The sequence below is a fragment of the Elephas maximus genome, chromosome 3, assembly GCF_024166365.1.
Source record: "Elephas maximus indicus isolate mEleMax1 chromosome 3, mEleMax1 primary haplotype, whole genome shotgun sequence".
Lineage (NCBI taxonomy): Eukaryota > Metazoa > Chordata > Mammalia > Proboscidea > Elephantidae > Elephas > Elephas maximus.
The window spans coordinates 80,919,279-80,943,283 of record NC_064821.1 but is presented as its reverse complement, the minus strand read 5'-3'; the positions used below and the strand labels follow the sequence as shown (position 1 = coordinate 80,943,283).

Genomic DNA, 24,005 nt, shown 5'->3' with positions numbered 1-24,005 from the left:
CAGCAATTCTGAGGGGTTTCTAAGCAAAACCTATGCTTGATGACTCCCAAACTAATTAGGTTGCTTTTTTGAAGGAGAGACTGAAATAGAAAACGGGAAGACAGAATGAGGGAGTCAGAGGAGTGACTGAGGGGATAAAGTTTCTCTGTATCAGCTCTCTATTGCAGGCAGATGACGAAATGGAAAAAGCATGAATTTTTACGGGCATCAGGTTTGAGTTTGGAAACATACCAATTTTGACCTTAGAGTTCAATATTACTTTTTAGTAAACAGGGGTTAATTAAATACCTTTCTCACAAGGTTATTTCAAAGATCAAAAAACAGACACTTCATGTGAAAAGGGAATATGTTGTTATATAGGATACAGTATATGGGTTATTCTTTTCTGGAGCCCCCTTCTGCATAGGGATGACTGCATTGTGTATGCTCCCATGTGGGTTCTGAATGCCACTCACTTCGTACAACCTGGCCTCTTTGACGCTTGAGCCCAGTTCTTCTACGCTGGTGTGGATGTGCTGCTGTGTTTCCAGCTGCAACTCCACACTAGGCAGGTCGTTACCCCATTCTGCTCGCTCCAGTTTCATCTGAGAAAGAAAAATTAAATATAATAATTCATCATCGAGTTGGCAGGTAAAGAAAACTGTCAGAATCAATGTTTGGGCAAGTGGCTTAGAGGCAGAAGATTGGGCAAACGGTCATCTAAACATTCTCCATCATTCTATGACCTCTTACAGAAAAATACGCCATCAATCATCTCCAAGAAGCAGCAGAAGCAGACTCTTGCCAGAGGCAGACTCTTGCTGCTGTGTTATGGGAATACATTCCTGAATTTATTATCTAGGAAAGGGTTTTCACAGGCTGAAAATACATATTTTTCTTTATAGAGTCTCTTCTCTACTTTACAATCAAAACAGACAAAGACAGAAATTGCTAAATATTTTTGCATCATTCATGGCATCAACTACTGGCCAATGGGAGATGATTTTTAAACAGTTAGCTTGTCTTTCTACATTTTTATTTACTGGTGCATGGGGAATCCATCATCTGCAGATGGGAAGAATTTAATACACAGCAATAGGGTTAGAAGGTTAGAAGGACAAGAAAGACAACATCAAACTTGAACTGTTATCCAAGAATATATGTGAATAGTGCCCCTTGGAGTTATGAAACACAGCTGACTTGCTTAAAGAGTTGAGACCAATTTTTTAAAAAAGTGAATGATAAGCTCCTTTGCCAATGAAGAAATTTCAGAAAAGATAACTGAAATTTATAGACTCTGTTATTTTTCCCATAAGCTCTCACATAGGCAGTCAGCTGAAGGGAACAGATTCCCAAAGGGCTTCAAATTCAAAATGCCTAGGCCATACTGTGTGGGATTTTGAGAATCCATTTAAGATTTAAGGAAAAGGTGGCTTAGGTCCCAGATAGCACAGAGCCCTGGTGGCACAGTGGTTAAGAGCTATGGGTGCTAACCAAAAGGTCGGCAGTTCGAATCCACACAGCCGCTCCTTGGAAACCCTACGGGGCAGTTCTAATTCGTCCTATAGGGTTGCTATGAGTCAGGATTGACTCGACAGCAATGGGTTTTTTGGTCATATAAGAGACACAGAGCAACCTGACCCTCTTAGACAAACTGTTAGACTCAGTACATAGGTGAACTACACAGACATTTTGGACATATACCCACCTGCATCTCCTCTACCCAAGACAGTAGTTCATACACAAATCGGAGATTGCCTTCATCCTCAGAGGAAGAGATAGACACAAGTTCAGCCCGAGTCATGGGTTTTCGGAACCAGGAGGTAGAAGAAGAATGGGTTCCCTTGCTCAAAGGTTCTGCCTTTAGATGAGTAGTGGTTAAAGCAGATGGTGGAGCCAACTCAAGTGTAGTGAAGTGGCCCTTCCGATACAGGTTTGTGCACTCTAGACGCAAGGTGACCAATTCATCCTGCAAACGCATAACCCTGAAATGAGAGAAGGAAAGGACTTAAATTTTTAACATACTTTTAAAAATAAAATTTTTCCTATTCATTTTACAAGGATGTGGTTAAAAAAGGAAAAAGAGAGAGATCATATCAGAAGTGTTTAAAAAAGAAAGTGTTATATGAATGCAAGGTGATATTATTAACAACTTCATCTAGTTCAAAGTCGTCTTTGAGGCAAATGCCAAATCACAGTGTTAACTGGAAGGAAGCAAATCAATACCTATTTATATAACTCCTGGGTGGATAACAGACTAAACAAAGGATTAGGAGTCAACACATGTGGGTTCTAGTTTTGGCTCTGCAAAAACTAACTGTGTAACTTTAAACAATCCTTGTCTCCTCTCTGGGTCTTGGTTTCCTCTTCTATAAAATCAGTACTTTGAATCACCAGTGGTTCTAGACTAGATGTGATAACACCCTGCAGGTCACTCTGAAATGTGGGGGCATGTTAAGATGTCATAAGGAATCCCACAGGTATTTAGTTATCAGGGGCCTGCAATAAGGGGAAACTGTCCTCCACCACAGGAATTTTCCTGTCCAAAATGTCTGTAGTATTCCCACCGAGTCATATTAGAATAAATGAGCTCCAAGATCCTCCAAGTCAGTGCCTGCCTCCTAATCCACTCTTGATACATAAGCCTTAGCAGGAAGAAACCAACCTCCCCTTTTGAGTTCCTTGTTCCTCACCTAAAAGCCAGCTCTTCTAGCTGATAGTAATTCTCATCCCGTAGGATCTGGAGATCCACCTGCAGCTGCCTGATGAGACCTTCACATTCCTGAATGTACATGACGACATCCGACTCATACTGTACTGGTTGTCCTGATTCCAGGTGAGCAGCATCCTGAGACAGAAAGGAAGGATAAGAGTGGGAAAACTCCCATGGCTCCTACCCACTAGGGCTTGGGGAGCCCAGGGTTTCACTGCAGTTCCAAGATGTAAGGACATTAACACAGTCAATTCCTCAACTGTTACCTTCAACTATTAGAGCAGAGGATGAGAAGTGGAAAGCATGTGATACAAGAAGTGAGACAAAACAGTCAGAGACTCACAGCCTGCAGAGTATTCTTAGCTAGTGTCAGTTTTTCTTCACAGTTCAAAGCACCATTCTGGATTTTGTTTGCAATCTGTAGCAGCAATTCCAGCCTAAAATAAGAAAAAAATCATTCAAGCTTGGGGCTCAAAGCAACCCAGTAAGTGTGTGTCAGATCACCCTCAGGCTCTGGACCCACCTCTCTACAGCTGGCCGAAGTGATTTCTCTCGCTCCAACATCTCGATGATGAGCTTTCCCCACTCTTCTTCCACATCATTAGGGTGATAACCCTGGGGCAGTTTAATTCGGCCAAATTCAATCCACACCTAAAAAAACCAGAGACATTCTTTCAGTTCAAAAACAGCCATACCGTCAGTCTCAGTTTTTATTCTTCGTATGTCACTTCTTACTTTTTTATCCAGCCACTCAGCAGTTTTTCTCATTGTTAGTAAGAGAGAAACAACTGAATATTTCGCATTAGGACTTCACACTGAGGTAAAAGCAAAAAAAAAAAGGAAAAATCACCTCTAAAATACAGGGACTCCCTACTCTGAATCATTCCGCTCCTACATTTTTTATAAATCCTCCTGTCCTCTCAGTGATGTCCACTCTGGGAAGGTTAAATGCCCATTTTTAGGAATCAGAATGTGAGTGGACATCCCTTTTCTTCCTATCCTAAGAAGAGAATTAACTTCCCTCTGAAAAGCAGGAAAACTCATCCACAAATTTCAAGAATTCAGAATAAACATATACCACTTTTCAATAGGTCTTTTAAAAAATACAGATGGTTAATACTGCCCCTTTGCCCCAAATTTTAAAGACTGGCACAGAGTATTGCTATTAGTGCTGGTTGAGAAGGGGACACACTGAAATCTGTCTTAAAAAGAAGTGACAATAATGAAAAGCAGGAAATCCCAAGTCTCAGCAAAGGATATGCTTCCTTACCTCTAGTAATTTATATAATTCCTCGATTCTTCCTTTTTCTCTCTCCTTGGCAAGAATTTCTGTTTCTTTGAAGTGTATATATTGGTTATAAAGTGCCTACAAAGTTAACATTTGGTGAATGAATGAATGAGTGCAAGCAATAGGGCTCAATTTTTCAAACTGTTTCACCCAAAAGCAAGCAGCAATAAGCTCTGAAGCTTACTCCCTAGAATGAATTTATAAAAATAGTTTCAGCCCATGACTTTACCTTTAATTCAACAGGGTTCTGGGGGAAAGATTTATCTGACATCAGTATTGTGTGCTGTTTGATCCAGGGAATGAGGGAGTCCACCCGGCTTTGGTATTCTTGCCACCTGGCGTCCACTTCCTATTGCCAGAGGTAAACATCATACATTCTGTGATCAGCAATATCCAAAACGGCACAGGAGAACGTAGTTCAGGCCACTTGAAACCACATAATATCCTTCCCTCTAATTGTTTAGACAGTGGCTCAGTTTAACACTCAGAGTCCCAGTTTCAAAACACCCCAAGGGCTGACAGTATGGGATTCAATTTCCTGACACTTAAAGGCTACAAACCAAGCTACTAAATATATTCAGAAAAGATCTATGAGATACTTAATCAAGCTAATATTAGAGGCTGAAAAACCACTGCCTCAGCTTGAATTATAGCTAGGGATGGGAAGGGCGTTCTTTGCTGGCATTTAGTACTGCATGGTCTGTGTTAGATGCTACAAAATCTACAGCAGGTAGACTCATTTTCAGGGACTAAGGACAAATTCCATATATGATAAAGACGATGTGGATTCAGTTTGCCCTGTATACAATGAGTAGGAGCTCTTGGTTGTGCAAAGTTAAGCACTTGACTGCTAATTGAAAGATCAAAGGTTTGAACCCATGAGCTGCTCCACAGGAGAAAAGGCCTGGTGGTCTGCTTCCATAAAGATTATAGCCTAGGAAACACTATGGGGCAATTCTACTCTGACATATGGGGTTGCTACGAGTCTAACTGGACTCAAATGCACACAACAATAACAACATACAATGAGTGCTTAAGAAACACTGTCTAATCAATCCAAATAAATCAACATTTGAAAGTATTTTAGAAAAATGTTCTTTTACCGTAGCACTGATCCCTTCTCCGCCCTCAGGGACCTTAGGGAAGGCATCATAAATGGAAGACACGTAAGTGATAACAGACTTTTCATCTGGAGATGGCACATCCACATCTGAGAGAGAAAGGACAAGAAATTTCTTAGAGCAAAGGAACCTGCCAGGAGAAGCAATCATGAATACATGCCAAAACTCACTCGGGTTTTATGAACTCTCACCTTCTGCATCCAGTAACCGGGTCACTCCCAGTCTTTCTGCCACTTCGAAAGCCTGCTCCAGATTCTCTCGGTTACTTTGGATTTGTACCCTCTCCATATCTACCAGATCAGGTCTGTAAAAGTTCACCAGTGCACATGAAATGCTTCCACCTACACATCAAACATGAGTTCATACCAAGAAAAGCGTCTGAAACCATCCCGAACCTGAATAACACTGAATGAGTTAAACGAAAAGCCAAGAGGTTAAAACGGTGCTAATTCCATTTTCAGTGACATACCAGAAACCCAGTGCTCCCTAGTTACAAACTTATGTAACAACAGATTCATTAGATTTCATGGGAAAAGTATCATAAACTACTGCAGAGTGAAATTTGGGTGTGTTTGTGACCATTAAGAGCTCAATGATTTTGACTTCCGTCATTCAAAATTTCTTTGTCTTCCTTACCCACCCCACTCCGGCCACCTGCTGTTCCTCAACCACTCCAAGCAAGCCCCTGCTTCAAGCCCTTTGCACTTGCTATTTCCTCCAACCGGAACACTCTGACCCCAGAGGTCTGCATGGCTCATTCCCTCCCAGTTCTGCACAAACATCCTCATCAGAGAACTCGTCTCTGACTATCCTGTCCAAAGTACTAAAGCCCTGTCTCTCTGTATCCTTCCATTGCACTGACCACTGTGAGACAGCATACATTTATTTGTTTACTGCCTAGTCTCCCCAGGAGAGCAAGAACTTCTGCTATTTTATTCACTGCTATCTGTTCTACTCTGTCCTGTAGGGTCACTATGAGTCGGAATCGACTCGACAGCACTGGGTTTGGTATCTACACTTAGAATAGCAAGAGCTCAATAATTATTCCTTTTTCAAATGAATAAGTGAATCATCCTTGATTCTTGGTTGAGGGAAACATGGCATTATAACTAATTACAAATAAGAGAAGAGAAGCAGCCCCTCAGGCACACTGAAATCCCACTGTATTTACCTGTATCGGTGAATAAGTGCGTTGAACATCTTCCCATCACTCCAGCAGGAGGAAAAGTTGGTGCATTTGATTCCTGTGTAACCAGCTGTCACCTTCTGGGTCCACAGGAGCAGCTTCTCCTTGGCTGACATGTCCCCTGACTCTCCACTAATGTAGATGTCAGAGATCTGCCAAGAGAAAGGACACAGAGTAATTCGGTATAAATTCTTTTGTCTTCTCCATGCAGTATGGTTCTTAGAAGACAGAAATTCAAGGTTGGCAGCACTTTAGATGACAACTCCAATATATGTTCACACTATTTGGTAACGAAAGAAAATGAAAATTAAAAACCATAAAAGGTAATTTTCTACCCATCAAGTTAGGATAGATATTTTTTAAATGATACTACTTAGTAATAGGGAAGTACTGTCCTTAGTTGCCATCCAGTCGATTCCAACTCATGGAGACCCCATGTGTGCAGAGTAAAACTGTGCTCCACAGGGTTTTCAAGGCTGTAACCCTTCAGAAATAGATTGCCAGGCCTGTCTTCTGAGGTACCTCTGAGTGGATTTGAACTACCAACTCTTTGGTTAGTAGTTGAGCACTCAACCATTTGTGCCACCCAGAGACTCCTAGGGAGAGTACTGGGTATCCTCATGTACTGTCACTGGTGAGAGTATAAATGGTACAACTTCTCTAGATGGCAGCTTTTAATCAAAAGTCTTAATATGTATATATATACTTTGATAGGAAATCATCAGAGATATGGGCAAGGAATTTCATATAACAATGTTTATCAAAATATGGTAACCATTTCATAGCAAAAAACTACAGAGAGCTTAAACTTTAAATGAGGGGCTAAATAATTACAAATTATTGCACATAAAATGAAAGAATTCTTTGTAATACTTAAAAATGTATGCTTTAGAAAATTTTCATGACAGAAAAATGATTATCATGTTTTATAAAAAACAAACAATATATAAATATGCATAGCAATCGTGATTTTATATAAAAGATATACAAAATGCACATTTACACATATGATGCATATACGTATGTGAATGTAAATGCTGGACAGAAATACACCAAACTATTAACTCTAGCTATCCCTGAGTGGTAGCATTACAGGTGATTTTTATACTTTGCAAATATTCTACACCCTGTGCATTTTCAGTAACAAGAAAAAAGCTATTTTAAGAAATCCCCAAGATCTAGCACAGGACCTACTTTAGAGAGATGGCAGTGTACAAGAGGTGAGTGTGCGTATCTTTGATGCAACACCCATTCCAAATTCCAGCTTCACAACTGCAAGCCGCATCTCAGTTATCAGATCTGCAAAGCGGAAATAATACCTACTACCTTTCCAGAGTTGCTGTGATAATTCAACTAGATTTTCCTTTCAAGTATCTGGCTCAGGCACAGAGTTATGCAAAACAGAGTTCCCTTCCATCTTCCTCTTGTGGGTGATGGCCTTTCTTATTTCTTGTCCAATTTCCACAGCACTGACAGTTTATATCAGCATTTAATGAAATATTACCTTGCATAAATGGCCCTTATTTCATACATTTAATCTTATCTCCCCAAGTCTGTAGGTTTTCTGAGGAGCTGGCACAACATCTTAACAACCAGAACGATCTAGAAGCGAATAGCAGCCCCTCATGAGGGAGAGCTCCTCACCACTGGATGTGTTCCAGCAGAAGCTGGGTGCATGAAGAAATAAACTCCAACTCTGAGACTCAGTGATCATAGCCCTTCACATACTGCCCATTGCACCTAGTGCTGTCCTGGTCATATGGTAGAGACTTAACATGCTTTAACTGATAATCACTTGGCTTGTAAATAATGTAATAAAAATAAACAAATAAGAATATTTTGGGAAACTCCTAGGTGGTAAAATGATTAGCGCTCAGCTGCTAACCAACAGGCTGATGGATTGAACCCACCAGCCGCTCCATGGGAAAAAGATGCAGCCACCCGCTTCCTAAAGATTACAGCCTTTGAAACTCTAAGGGAGAGTTCTACTCCGTCCTACAGCACCTCTATGAGTTGGAATTGACTCGATGGTACACAACGAAATCCAGAGACAGGTTGCTTGTTTGGTAACAAACTTATTTAGCAAATTCAAAACAGTGGGTAAAGTCACACAAGTTTGGGCTGATGTTAACAATGGTTGTATCTCCTGGAGTGTGACTACGGATTATTCTTTTTTTTCTTTCTACTTTTCTATTTTTCAGACTTTAAATAATAAGCACACATTACTTTTAAAATGAAAAACATAAATTAATCTTTATTAAAAAGAAAAAGTCTTTGAGTCAGACAGATACGCCTTTGAAAGGAAGCATTTACTAGGAATGTAACCATAAACAAATTACTTAAGCCTCTTGAATCCCATCTTCCCCATATTTAAAATAGATAATAACTTTCTCATAGGGTCACTACAAGGATTAAACAAGGCGATGTAGGTAAAGTGCCTAGCTTGGTTCCTAAGTATGTTTCAATAAATGGGAACATGTATTTCCTTCCCATAATAAAACCATAGACTCCGCACACTTTCTGCTTCAGGTTTTTTGGGTAGAGAAGGCATGAGACTGTCCACAGAACATCTGTCTCTTAGTTGTCTCTATGAGGTGCAATACTTGGAAGTGGTAGCCTCCTTGGTGGTCACAGTCATTACAAGGGAGCAATCAACAATAAGTCACCTCCAAATCTCTGAATTGTAAATACACAAATTCAACTCATAATAGACGAGATTAGGTATCAGGAGAAGACACTAAAATTAGGGGGAAAAAGGTCAGGAACTCTAACTAATACTTTTACCCACTGCTGTCAAATCAGTTCCAAATCATGGTGACCCCATATGGGTCAGAGTAGAAATGCACTCCATAAGGGTTTCAATGGCTGTAATCTATGGAAGTAGATTGCCAGGCCTTTCTTTCTCAGTGCCACTGGCTGGATTCCAACTGCCAACTTTTGGTTAGTAGCTGAGTGCAAACCATTTGCACCACCCAGAGATCTTAACTAATACATTATCAAGTACAAAAGAAAGCCACAGGCTAATAAATGTTACTAAAATATCTGAAGAAAACTATGGGAACAAAAGAGTATGGGTAGCCTGCATAGGGTCTAAGACAGGAAAGCCAATAAATATTGCCTCCAAGTCTATGCAGGTGAAATGGGGCCCTAGCCAGCAGATTCCAGGTTTTTAGTCTTCCTTGACACAGGTACATTTCTACAGTAGAAATCAGGCTATCAAACTCTGATGATACCAACTAATAAAACCAACCTGAAAATCTATGCTCTACCTACCACCTTTGGCTCTGACTTCATGTTCACCTAACAACCTGCAGATTATTTGCTCCCATATAAATACCCTACAGTGAGAAAATGCACTAAGCAGCCGATTCAAACGTTCTTACCTTTTGGCAGTTATAATTCACATCATAAATTAATTCACTTCAATCTCTTGCACGTATAATCAATGTGAGTTAGCCTCCTAAAACCCAATCAACTCCAAGTACACCAAAAAAAACTGAGCTACAGACCTGCATAGTTGAATACCCAACAATGCGCCATGGAGCCCAAGCCATCATCCTCTGAGTCCAGTGAAAACGGCCCCTCCCCAGCATCAACCTATTTCAGTTCCCCTAAACAACATTTCTATCTGCCTAGTCCAGTGGCTAAATGCCACCTGCCACTGACATATCCCAGTACTTCCATTGTACCCTCTTTACATACATATTAAGACAAAAACATTGGTAAGAAAAGGAAATAGATTCACTGAGAAGGGATGCAACCTGAGTAAGCAAACTGAAATCTGAGTATTTGGGTTCTTTACCCAAAAAATAAATTTCTGCTAGTTAATTAATACTGTATGCCCAGTAGAACCAATCTCTCTGATGACATTTCCTATGTGCCAATCACAGTATCTCTGTATACTGCACTGAAAATAATTCAATGAACAGCTTTACTTCAGATTTCCAATACAGCTGTAAGGAGACAGGGAAATGTTCAGATCCCTTGGGGAAAAGAAAAAGACTCTGTTTGGCTTAGGATCCCTTCTAAGACTGTGAACTGGAAGAGAAAAACGTAATTGTCATCACAATCATCTCAGTAATTAAATTTGGCTTTCATGCATCTCTTCATGTAATATTCACATATGATGTGTGTAGTGCTGTCGTTTAGGCTGTGCGGAAGCTCTTACCTTAATCTCCCAAATGCGGAAACTCAGCTTCAGTTTCAGGGAGCTATCTCCCTCATCCGGGTTTTAAGCAACAAAGCCATTTGCTACGGGAAGACAGCTTCAACACCACCCCAGACTATGCATGTCTACCTGAATTCTCTTTCAACCCTCAAGGCTTGATTACTTCCTTCTCTGAAGCATTTTCAGAAACATAAATGTTCTCCTAATGATTCATTAATTCAGTAAGTATTTATTGAACAACATCTCATCTGTTTTAACACTATGCCAAGCACCATGGAGAAAGCCAAACATGTATTCATTCAGTTAATTTATTTTTTCAGCAAGCGCTATATTCTAGACTGTGTTTCAGTTCATTTTATCTCAAGATAAAAACACACCCTCGGGCCTCAAGTTCAAGCAATTTGTTGGGGTGACGGTTTACTATACAGAGAAATCAATGCTGCGACAGAAGTAACCATGTAAGTCACACTAGCTACGCTATGGGACTTCTCAGAGACAGCAACATCTAGGGGGAACTTTAAAATATAAGTAGAAGTTACCCAGGAGAAAAAAAGGGAAAACAAAAAAATAAGACATGCTTGTCCTGAAGGAACTTAATTGTGACATGCCATATCTGCCTAAAACACAGCTACCCCAAGTATAAGGCAGTACCCAATTTTTCCCGAATGACAACAGATGGATGGAAGTAAGAGACGGATAGGGAAGAAAAGCTTTGTGGCCCTGTTAAATATATAAGCTTTTAGAAATTTATTTATACATATTTAAAATTAAGTATTATATCAAATATATTAATTTGGTATTAATGATTTTCTATCTTTATATTTCATAAAATTGTTATTAAAACTCTTCACGCGCAACTTTTGTATCAATGTCTTTGTCAATAAGGCTACTTTTTGTGTAAATTTTCTGGAAAATATCATCTGCATTTCTTTCTAAAATTTGTGAGATCCATCACTTTTCTGAATCTATGTTATTACTAAATATTTCATCCTAAACCATAAGAGCCCATTTGCATTAATGTTGGGTTAGATTTTTTTTTTCATTCATTCTATTGGTGTATATTTGTTATTGCCGTATGTGACCACTAGCCATGTTTTTTTTTTTTTTTTAAATGATGTGATTTTTTTTAAGTTTTTATTACGATTAAGGCTTGCACACAGTTACATTCAGCACTTCAAATTAGGAGGCTATATTTCCAAGAACAGTAACTAAAACTTTCTTAAAATTTTGGGCTATTTTTTTGTTTTGTTTTCTTTAGCCAGTAATGTCAATTGATCTCTAGAGGAAATGAAACTCATATTGATTGAACTAGCACTTTCTACCAAATAGCTTGCAAGGAGATGGTGACAAGAGATTCATTTATCCTTTTTCATGAACTGGCTACAACCTCACTGAGAGCCCAGTAACAAAAAAGACTTTAGAAGAAGTCAAATACAAAAAGACTCTCCCTTTTCTAAACGCTAATTTCTGGAAGAAAAAAAAAAAAAAAACCTTACCTTATGTTTCATCATATGTGGCAAGTCACATGAAAAAGTTATACGTAATTTAATGTAAAAAAAAAAAAGTACTAATTACAACAATATGCAATATAGATCTCAGAAGAACAGAAAATTAGTGTTGGCTGAAGTGATCAAAAAGATTTTTTGAAGAATGATTTAAACTCATCCTTGAAAGATGTTACGGATTAGAAAAGAGAAAGGAGAAAAAGAATTCCAGGTAGAAAGTGAAAACAAACAAAAATTGAAAGTTGAGAAGAGTTGAAACAGGAATAGGAGTGGATGGTTAACAGGCTGACTACCACTGTCTGTCAGTTTGTTGTACTGTGCTGGCTTGCATGTTGCTGCGATGCTGGAAGCTATGCCACTGGTATTTCAAATACCACCAGGATCACCCATGGTGGACAGGTTTCAGCAGAGCTTCCAGACTAAGAGAGACTAGGAAGAATGACCTAGTGATCTACTTCTGAAAGAACTGGCCAGTGAAAACCTTATGAGTAGCAGCGAACACTGTCTGATATATTGCCGGAAGATAAGCCCCTCAAGCTTGAAGGACATTCAAAATACAAGTGGGGAAGAGTTGCCTCCTCAAAGGAGAGCTGACCTTAATGACACGGAGAGAGTAAAGCTTTCGGGGCCTTCTTTTGCTGATGTGGCCCGACTCAAAAGAGAAAAACAGCCATAAAAATCCATTAGTAACTGGAAGATGGGATGTACAAAGTATCAATCTAGGAAAACTGGAAGTTGTCAAAAATGAAATGGAACTCTTGAAAATCAATATCCTAGGCTTTAGTGAGCTGAAATGAACTGGTATTGGCCATTTTTAACTGGACTATCATATAAGCTGAACAGAAGATTTCAAAGGGTGGCTGGAGAAAGAAGTAAAGTATTATGATGACATGTACAAAGGCCTGGAGTTAGAAAACCAAAAGGGAAGAACATGCCCAGCATTTCTCGTGCTGAAAGAACTGAAGAAAAAATTCAAGCCCCTAGTTGAAGGATTCTATGGGCAAAACACTGAATGACTCAGAAAATATCAAAAGAAGATGTAGGGAATACACAGAGTCCTTGTACCATTTCAGGAGGTAGCATAGGATCAAGAGGTCCAAGCTGCACTGAAGGCACTGGTGAAAAAAAAGGCTCCAGGAATTGATGGAATATCAACTGAGATGTTTCAATAAACAGATACAATGCTGGAAACACTCAGTGGTCTATGCTGAGAAATTTGGAAGATAGCTACCTGGCCAACCCACTGAAAGAGATCCGTATTTGTACCCATTCCAAAGAAAGGTGATCCAACTGAATGTGGAAATTATTGAGCGATATTAATACCACATGCAAGTAAAATTTTGCTGAAGATAATTCAAAAGTGGTTGCAGCAGTACACTGAACAGGGAATTACCAGAAATTCAAGCCGGATTCAGAAGAGGACATGGAACGAGGTATATCGTTGCTGATGTCAGATGAATCCTGGCTGAAAGCAGAGAATACCAGAATTCTGTTTACACCTGTGTTTTACTAACTATGCAAAGGCATTGCGGATCATAACAATTGCAGATAACATGGAACAGAGGAATTCCAGAACACCTAATTGTGCTTATACAGAACCTGTACATAGACCAAGAGGCAGTCGTTTGAACAGAACTATAAGGAGGTAAAACAAATGTTTATTACCAACATCAGGGTTGGGTAAATTTCAGGGGATGCTCCTAACAGTATTCAGTTCAGTCTTGGACATCTCCCTAGGGAATATAACTAGAATAGAAATCCTAGATTATAGAATATGAGCATTTTTCAATTCTATTATATACTGGCCAACTATTCTCCAAGTAACAGTACAGATTTATATTTCCACCAACAGGGTATGAAGAGGTTTTCCTATCACTCTGTATCGTCATCTACATTTGGTATTTTATACCCAATCTGATGGGTATAAAATGGTATCTTATTGTCATTTTTATTTTTATTTCCCTGATTAGTAGTGAGAAAGAGTCTTCTCATGTGTATTGGGCTTTTCGGTTTCCCTTTTGGTGAACTGCTTATTTCTGGGCTTTCCGTTATTTTTCCATTACTTATCTTTTTCTTGTTTATTTATAGGGATTCTTGAAATAATATTTTAAAAAAAGAAAACTCATTGCTTGTCTAGATGATTCAAACTCATACCGACCCTATAGGACAGAGAAGAGCTGCCCCATAGGGTTTCCAAGGCTGTAATCTTTAGGGAAGCCAACTACCACATCTTTCTCCCACAGGGCAGCTGGTGGGTTAGACCTTTTGATTAGCAACCAAGTGCTTAACCACTGTGCCACAAGTGCCCCCTAAAATAATACTAATAACTAATATTTATTGTGCTTCACTTGTATTAACTCGTAATTCTCACAACAAGCCTACAAAGTATATACAATTCTTATCGTAAATTTACAAATGAGAAAATTGTGGCACAGAGAAGTTAAGTAACATGCCCCATGGTATAGAGCTAGTAAACAGTAGAGCTGGGATTCAAGCCCAGCCAATCTGGCTCCATATTCTTAATCACTTCACCTATATACCCTTCATATATTCTGATTATTAATCCTTTGTCAGTATATGCATTATATAATAATTTTATCATTATTCTTAATTTTCCATTTGAAATGGAAAATTTCAAATACATACATAGTAGACAGAATGGTATGAAGAACCCCTATGTACTCATCACCCAGTTTCAGCCATTATCAACTCATAACCAGATGCTGCCAAGTTGATTCCAACTCATGGCAACCCCATGTGTGTCAGAGTAAAACTGTGCTCCATAGGGTTTTCAGTGGCTAATTTTTTGGAAGTACATCTCCAGGCGTTTCTTCTGAAGCACCTCTCAGTGTCTCAAACCCCCAACCTTTCAGTTAACTGCTGAGCATATTAACAGTTTGCATTACCCAGGAACTCCTATCAACTCACAGCCAGTCCTGTTTCATCTATATTCCACTGACTTTATTCCTCCCCTAAGGAGCCCTGATGATGTAGTGGTTGAAGTGCTCAGCTGCTAACCAAAAGGTAAGTGGTTCGAACTCACCAGCAGCTCTTTGAGAGAAAGATGTGGCAGTCTGCTTCTGTAAGATTTATAGCCTTGGAAACCCTATGAGACAGTTCTACTCTGTCCTATAGGGTCGCTATGAGTTGGAATTGATTCGACAGCAGTGGGTCAGTGGGTTTATCCCTCCCCTGTTATTAGAAGCAAATCCCACACATACCATTTCCTCCATAAATATTTCAGTATGTATCTATAAAAGATAACTCTTTTTTTAACATAAATATACAACTATTACACCTAAAAAAAAGTAATGATTCTTTACCAATTCAATTTTTAATTCAGTAAAATTTTTTGAAAAAAAAAATCTCTTGAAACAAAGCTCTAACTGTAACTTTAACTTGCTACATTTCTCTTATAGCATCATCTAGTTAATTTTCCTTCCTTCTTGCAATACAAAGCCAATATTAGTAAAACAACTCTCCCTATAATTAAAGATGAGAAATGGTAAAGTCAAGTAGTGAATATTGAAACTGAAAAGGCTGAGCCCAGAAAATAACATGCCAACTGATCTTTTTCTTATCGTTTCTAGCCCCCAATGTTATCTGTTCACCCGAAATTGCAGGGACTCTAAGCGTTTGTGGCAAGATCACTGGCATAGAGTCAAATTCTTCACTGAACAGGAACCACTAAAAGAGTGGGCAAGAGATTTGAGTTGGGAGCCAAGACAGAGAGGAGAAAAGGATTTCAACAATTTTCCTTGTTTGAATAAATGGATATTGATGGCAGCTGGGACTGGGGAGTCCTCCTAAGAGAAGGGATGGGCCAGAGAAGGCCTCTGTCTGACATCAAAGTACAATCGCTATTAACCTGTTGCCATCTGGTTCCAAATCCTAGTCTACTTATTATTCTGAAAACCATTTTTTGTAAGCTGGCCCATCACCCTGCTTCTTTGTTAACTATTTCCTGACAAGAGAAATAACCATACCAGATGAATAGAAAAGCAGACCATTTATCTTCTATCATCTAAGCCCCACACTCAGCAAGACTCAGAATCAGTGCCTTTTTCTGTCTATCCTGAAAAGAAGCAAAACCCTCTGCAAAGTTTATGTCTAGCCATAGCCGGGTCCACTCCCACCAACATTCCCTGGATTCACTAACAGTAGAGATCAAGGGGGCCTGAGTTATGTCAAGGGCAGACATCACTCTGGAGCTCTTGAGTTATTTTCTGAGGAGGGTTACTGCTCTGACATATTAAAAACAAAACAAAACAAAAATCAACTATATTGGGCTCTAAGCTGTCTCCTCTCAGGAGGGTCTCATGTGCCTCTTTAGTGTGTGATTAGCAGCAGCTGCTCCCCTTCTGACCCGTGTCCTCCCAGTGCTCCCACAGTCACAGACGCCCCTGCTCTTATCACATGCTCTAGTCTTGATTCTCAACTCGCATTTCACACAAGGCCACAGTGTCAAAACACATTGTCCTGTCTTTCTGTCCCTTCTGTCCTCAAGGCCTTGCGAGTAGCTTGCTAGTGAAGGAGCAGCTTCCTGAAGAGACTAATGAGGGTTCCAGGCACCTTGGCCTCAAAGACTTTCAATCTGAAAGGATCTCCACATACCTTGATACATTACTTATCTGTCATATGGGATGGTCAGTCTGTGGTCCCTACATCACACAATGGACACAGAGCCTAGAAACTTGTCTAATCGTCAATCACTTAGTTTTTCAGCCTTGGCTACAACTGAGTAGTCTGGCTGTGTCTGCGCTGACGGGGAAAAGGGATAGGATATAAAGGTTGGTTTCCCAGAAATGTCACAGGTCAATCTGAGTCACATACTGAAAAGCAACAGTCTCACACCGCCCTCAATACCGTCAAACTTCAGATCATGATCCAAAGGTTTCTCCTACCAATCTTTTTTTTTTTTTTTTTTGAGACTCTTTACAGAGTTATGCAGAACCTTCCATTCCCAGTGTGGAGATCCAGCCCATACTAAAAGTGCCATTGTCACCCATGATCCGTTACCTAGAACTGATTTCTACCAGAAGTTCCTGAAGTTCACACTCCAAACTTTCTGAAAATCTCATGTCCAATTATGAGCACTTATCCTATAATAATCTGATGTCTCCACAAGGTCCACTTTAATGCAGTGCAGTAACTTTGACATCCTCTCGTATCCAGTGATATCCAAATACCTGTACACCCCAGGAGCCCCACTGCTTTCTTCCTACCATAACATACGCACACACACATTTTTATGTGGAAAAGCCCAAGCAGCTTCTTGCCCAACCACACAGCAGATATTTTCTAAGGGCCACTCTCCTCTCCAGCTGCAGGCAATCTCCAAACTCTGTAATAACAGAGGGCACTAGGATGGGCCTATCCATGGGGGAAATTCCTCCCGAAAGAGGAGATTTTAAGCACAGGTCATCTTAAAATTTGTGTCTATCCCTGGCCTCATGCTATCGATGATAAGCCTCGCACCAGTAGGCTGGCCACATCCCTGCTCTGCATATCAGGGAAGCTGTGTGGTATCAGCTGTATTGTACCAGCCTAGGGAAGCAGTGTCTGCCCTACTTTGTCTTCCACCCCTTGCAGCTCCGATATCCTAAAGTTTTTATTTCTTCTGCCGCCGAGGCTGACATGCCAACAGAAGTTCTTCACCCATCGGTGAATTCTAACTTCAATCACACACCTACATGCCAGGCCCTGTTCTACCCAGGGTCCTGCTGAGTCCACCTCCTCATCTTTTGAATTCTCACTTGCTCTGGACCCTTAAAATGATTCACAAAACTCATCACCACCACATATACATATATATAAACACATACACATATATATATACACACTCAGGTATGTGTATCTATATATAATCACAATTTCATGAACAAAAACATGTTAAAGCCCTCAAAAAGTCCAACTACAAAACAAACTTTAAAAAAAAAAAACCTGGAACCTTACCAACTGCCCTAATCTCCCTGACTCCAGATAACTCTGTGCCCCTCTCCTTTAATGATGGAACACTGAGAAAACCAAAGAAGGATAAGCACTCTCCACCTATACAAGTACTGAATGAGAGCTGTCATTAGAAGTCCCCCTGCAGGAGTGGGATTCATCATCGCTAGTAAGAACACCACCCTCCAGCGGAGAAGCACTGAAGACAGCTGCCTCACTCCCAGCGCTTCAACATCCCTCAGCCCTTCCACACTCATTTCAGAGATTCAGTTAGGCCTCCCCATCATCCTTTGTGCTACATCACATCTTCTTGTTGCAGGGAAGCTGGTAAACAGACCTGAGAGTAAGTACTATCTAACACTGCACCTTGAGAGATAACCCCACCAGATAGCTCGAGCAATTATGCCACTTGGTTACTCAGAATCAGAACTTCCCCAGGGACAACAAAGCTTCGTTTCAAGCATCAAGGGACAGATCTGAAATAGACTCTGCTTGCCCCAACAGAGCAGTCACTAACTCATAGTACCTGACATAGGGATGAGTTTGGGAAGAAGCACCAAAAATCTTCACTGCTCACCACACCACATTTTAATAAGTTTGAAGGCCAGGACTCCAATCAGCTGTTTGATTATCCCGTGAACATGCCCACCTACCTCCTCCAGACCCCATGATGGGGTGTGGCTTGCCTCCAAAGAAAGAGTGCCATCCTCTTCTGAGAAAGATGTGGAGCTCTTTTCAGGTTCTACATCCTTAGGCTGAATCCCCTGTAAGTGTGGCCCATCACTGCCATAGCCAGAAGAGGAGGGCAAAATGCTCACAGTCATGCCACTGATGGATAAATCACTCTGAGAAGTAGGCAGCCTGGGACCCTGGGAGGGCACCTGACCCACATGGGCAGGCTCTGCACGTCTTTGGCCTCCCGACTGGTCCAGTAGTGATGAGGAAACAGAACAACCTGCAATCCAGGAACCTGTCTGAGGGGTACTTGAAATACCCCTGGATCCTCCCCCCACACTCCTGCCCTCTGAAAGTTGGTCTTGATTTCCTCTGTCGGTGGGGTAGTCTGTCCTGGGCAAAGTGCTGCTCCGAAATCCAAGCCGAGTCCTTGCTTTCTCCACTGCAGTCTCTCCTTGCAAAGGCAGCAGCACAGCCCTGCTGCTGCAGGATGCTGTCCTTGGAAATTCCACCAGTTGGCTCACTGACTTCTCACAGTTCCTTTCTGCTGGGTTATCGAGCAGGTGAGCAACAACAGTCATCCCCTCTTCCAGGGAATCCCAGACCCCTCCAGCAACTGATGACTCATTCTTTAACAAAAGGTGAGCAGTCTGGATCTCCCCCTGGAATCTCTCCTTCACCTGCACGATCATTCCGTGGTCCCCCACCCCTGAGTTGGGGGCAGAGTCCCCAGGTAGTAAAACGTCTGGGGGGGGATGCTCTACCCCTCCCACTCCTTCCTCCTTTCCGAGACTCACTGTTAACTTCTTTAAGGTTTCAGTCTCTTCAGTGGCTCCAGTCCCTTCCAAAGGTTCTTCCTCATGAGATGCCTCTGGAGTGGAGGTTTTCTTCCCCCTCCACTTCCTTTTGAACCGAACCCTTTTCTTAGGAGATATGGGAGCCTTCTCAGGAATAGCTATTGACTCTTTCGGCTCCTTAACACAGCCTAGTGAATTTCCCATGTCTTTCAGCTCTTAATCTCAGCAAAAACGCGGCTAAACCAGTCCTGTGATCCCAGAGAAACCCCAACCTTGGCTTCATCGGATTCCCACTCCACCACTGCCGCTATTCATCGGATTAGAGCCACATAAAAACATGCACTATGCCGGCGGCAATCCCTCCAATTCTTTCTCCCTCCCTCCCCACCTCTTTCTGTCTCTTCTAGCCGCTGCCGATTCAGACAGCCATCTTACAGGCTCAGAGCTGCAAGAAGACAAATTCAAAGCATCTCACTGCAGTTCAGAAATCACTTGACCTAAAAGCAGACAGAAACCGGATTGGCTGCAGCTTCCTCTCTCCAAATATGAGGTAATTGGAGCACTGCCCTCAGTAACACAAACAGAAAGCAAAAAGGAGCTAGAAACCAGGGGAGGGGAGGAATCAGGGAGGGTTAGGAGGGAGGGCGGGAATGTGAGAGTAAATGGAAAAGGGAGGGGAAACGAAGAGAGGCCATGGGAAAAGGTAACGAACGAGAATGAAGGAGGAGGAGAACAATATCAAAGAGAGAAAAAGCAAACCAGCTAGGCTAGTACCAGCAAGGGAAGGGAAGGGGCCAAGAAGAGCCAGGGCTGGGAAGCTACATTTATGGCCCCAAACTATAAATGAAATAGATTTCGATTGTTGCAGGAAGATGTCCAAAAGAAAATATCAAGCAAGATATACATGTTCTCAATTTTTTTAGATCATACTACAATAAAATTACTTTAAGCAAATTATAAACCTGGAAAAAGACCAGATTCTACTCCTCACAGTTAAGAAAAAGAACACAGGTTTTAAAGAGATTGAACCTCCTGTAAGTATGTATTTCCCTTTGGGAAAAAAAAAAAAAAAAGCTCTATTAATTCTGCTGGCCAATGACACACAGAGGAAAAACCCAGAAATCAGTTTTGAGTATAGTAAATGGAGGCTTAGCAAAACAAACAACAAAACAGCACGTCCAAATCCATGAGAGAAGCAGATCTCCACTGAACGATAGTTGACACAATGCTCACCAGCAATTACTGCTGCTGCTACTAACGTTTTCTGGCACATTTTACATGCCAAACACTGTGCTAAACTACTTGTATGGATTATCTCATTTAATTCCCCCAGTAACCATATGAGGCCAAAAGTATTATTTCACATTTTACAGATGAAGAAGCTGCTCAGTTTAAGAACACTGATTCATTTGCCCAAGGTAACACAGATAGCAAGCACACGGCAGAGCCAGGACGTGAACTTCTGTTTAACTCTAAGACTTTTAATCACTATGTTGTGCTGCCTTCCAGCTGCACTAAGGCGTAAATCCACTCTTAGCTGAGAAAACAGGAAGATCTCCCACTGTTCTGAGTTGGCAACTAGTCTTGCCTGGACCTGGGACTCAGAGACTGCTGCCGTTTGGAAGTAAGCGGAAGCTGCCAAAATGAGGCCCAGGTGCTTTACTCAAACTATAGTAGGGCAGGAAGTCTGAATTACAAATTCAAAAAGTCGATTCAGAAGTCATCCCGCCCCAGTTTAGTAACGTATCTGACAGATGAGATAACACCAACCCAAAGGGCTCTGAAAGGCAATGAAGAAAGCATGTTACATGTTTCTTCCCTGTTGCATCTGTTTATTTATTCTATACCAAAAGGTCGTGCAACAGATGGAGAAGTAGCCTGCCTGACTCTATGTAAGCCCTGAAGTCTTGCACCAGTCCTACCCACCTTATTGGAGACCTAAAAATTCCCTCCACAAAAGGAAAGTATGGTGGTTGAAATGGTGCTTTGTTATACATATTTCACCACATTAAAAAAAAAAAAATTTTTTTTTAAAGGGAAAGTAAAAAGAAGCCCCAAAGTGACAGCTCCTACACAGCCTATTGTGCGACCCTACCACTGATGCCCCATCTGCCTAACTGCAATAAGTGTTTCTCTCCTAAGTCTTTTTTTAAAGCTGACTGCAAAGTTGCAGCACCATCTTATGGCCATTATAAACCACAGTAAAAACAAGAAGAGAGGGGACAGGAGAGAAATTCAATCAGACTTCAGGAAATCATTTTAAAAGCAAAAAAATCTGACACCGCAATGTGAAGTTCTCTAGGCAGACAGACACTGGGCCTTCACTCCTCCAACAGAAAGAACTGGAACCATGGCATTTTTAAGTTGTACACCCTAAGGGCTGGCCTTGACCCACTGTTTTTACTCATGAAATACAAGCAAACCAAATTCCTGAAATTGGTCTACTCAGGGGCAAGAGAGACAGCTGCTTAATATGATTGCTACTGCTGTGGGGGTTTCTTTGAAAAGCCTGACGGAACCCTGCATATTTACTTCTGTGAGCCTTTTCTCTTTTAAACTTCCGTATACATCGGGCAAATCAGGCCTTCGTTTCCTTCTGCTCCAGAGGAAATCTGGTCTTGGAAAGGAGCAGAGATTTCCGGAAGGTGGACCTAGGTTCACATCCCAGCTCTGTTAACTATTAGCTAAGTAACTTAACTAACTTCTGGATACTAATACTCAAAAGATCTGGTGAGAGGATTAATAAGATAATGTCTATAAAGTACTTGGCTCAGTGCCTAGTCTACAGTAAATCCCTTTTCTTCCTATTTATTACAGGCAACCTGGAGCTAAAAGGTATGAGACCCACCCTCCAAGGGCCGTGATATACTTTTTCTTGACTAGGCCCTAAACCAACCCAAAACCCTAAGGAGAGTATATTTACTCCAAGGTCCAAAGTTTGGGTGCTTGTTTTTCCTTCTTAGGGACTGCTTCCACTATTTTACTAAGTTAACTCTGATCACAATGACTTTCATCTGGACCTTTTTCTCATCTAGCCTGAGCTCTTAACACTTCTGCTGCCTTCTGAGGAAACAGACTTTTAAGGTCTCCCTACTCTTCACAGCTTCTCCTTTGGCTTTTTCTAGTTAACTGTTTACTGTCCATAGGTCTCCCACCTATACCAAAAAAAAAACCCCGTTAGTATCTTAGCAACTCTATAGGACAGAGGAGAACTACCCCACAGGTTTTCCAAGGAGTGGCTGGTAGATTCAAACTATACAGAGACAGCCAAAATTCCAAGCTCAAAGAGTTCATTCATTTATTCCACAAACATAAATGGTGCTTCATCTATATATGCCAAGTGCTAAGTGCCATAGAGTACACAAAAATGTACACCCTAAGTCTACTCAGTGAAGATCACCCCTTTATCTGAATTCCCTGAAAAAAAAAAAAAATTTTTTTTTTTTTTTTTTTTTAAATGAAGAAACCTCTGTTCAATAAAGCAGATTAATCTGCCCAAGGTAACACCACTGGAAAGCGGCAAAACCAGAACATGAGCTTCTGTTTAACTCTAAGAGGTTTTGTGTGTGTTGGTGCGTGCGTGTGTGTGCATTAGATAAAAGTTTACAGAGCAAATCAGATTTCCATTGGATAGTTTATACATAAAATGTTTCATGGCCTTGGCTTCATTTCCCACAATGTGTCAGCACTCTCCCCATTTCCACCCTGGGTTCCCCTTCCTGCCTTCTCATCTTTGCTTAGGGGCAAATATTGCCCTTTTGATCTCATATAATTGATTGTTCTAAGAAGCACGTCCCTCTCTGAGTGTTAGTGTTTATTTTATGGGCTTGTCTATTGTTTGGCTGGAGGGTGATTTCCAGAAACAGCTTCAGTTCCAGGTCAGAAGGGTGTCTTACTGCCATAGTTTCAGGGGTTCCTCCATTCTCTTTCAAGTCCAGTAAGTCTAGTCCTCTTTGTGAATTTAATTTTTTGTTCTACTTTTTTCCTCCCACGCTGTCCAGGACCCTCTGTTGTGATCCCAGTCAAGAGCGGTCAGTAATAGAAGCTGGACACCATCTAGTTCTTCTGGTCCCAGGGTCAGGTGGGCTGTGGTTCATGCGGTCCATCAGTCCTTTGGACTAATTGCTCCCTTGAGTCTGTTTTTTTTTTTCCACTCTCCTTTGCTATGGACTGGAAGAGACCAATAGTTGTATCTCAGTTTGCCGCTTGCAATCTTTTAAGACCCCAGACGTTATCAAAGTAGGATGTGGAACACTGTCTTTATGAACTACATTGTGCCAATTGACATAGATTTCCCCCCAGTCTATGGTCCTTTGCCTTTGATCCTAGGAACTTCGTCCCTTGAAGTGTTTGGTTAAGTCTAAGAGCTCTCCCTGACTGTGCCACTTGTGTGCTCTATTGTCTATATTAATACATGAGGAGAACCTCCAGTCACATATAGAAATATCCACCACACAACCTGGTGCTTGTGCTTTCTTACACCCTCCCACACCTCCTGGCATATCTTCTACCTATGTATCCATTCCTAAATTATTGTTTGTTAATACTATTGCCGCAGGATTGTCTATGCTGTAGTAGCTACTATAAAAAAACCAAACCAATCCTCGCGCCGTCGAGTCGATTC

The 24,005-nt window shown here is 41.0% G+C and overlaps 1 protein-coding gene across 4 annotated transcripts in view; it reads right to left on the bottom strand.

The window, feature by feature from the left end:
• Positions 1-24,005, bottom strand: part of MACF1 (microtubule actin crosslinking factor 1) — a 378,842-nt gene that overhangs the window by 173,383 nt on the left and 181,454 nt on the right. For 2 of the 4 annotated variants that reach the window (XM_049878833.1, XM_049878856.1), the window contains exons 6-15: positions 6,273-6,439; positions 5,293-5,405; positions 5,084-5,190; positions 4,210-4,329; positions 3,963-4,058; positions 3,216-3,343; positions 3,036-3,129; positions 2,673-2,827; positions 1,688-1,964; positions 456-584 (exon numbers count right to left, since the gene is read on the bottom strand). In XM_049878833.1, the coding sequence (XP_049734790.1) occupies positions 456-584; positions 1,688-1,964; positions 2,673-2,827; positions 3,036-3,129; positions 3,216-3,343; positions 3,963-4,058; positions 4,210-4,329; positions 5,084-5,190; positions 5,293-5,405; positions 6,273-6,439 (1,386 nt within the window). Of the gene's footprint in view, positions 1-455; positions 585-1,687; positions 1,965-2,672; positions 2,828-3,035; positions 3,130-3,215; positions 3,344-3,962; positions 4,059-4,209; positions 4,330-5,083; positions 5,191-5,292; positions 5,406-6,272; positions 6,440-18,562; positions 19,747-24,005 lie in introns of those variants that run through there. The other 2 variants (XM_049878832.1, XM_049878831.1) reach the window with 2 other exon arrangements.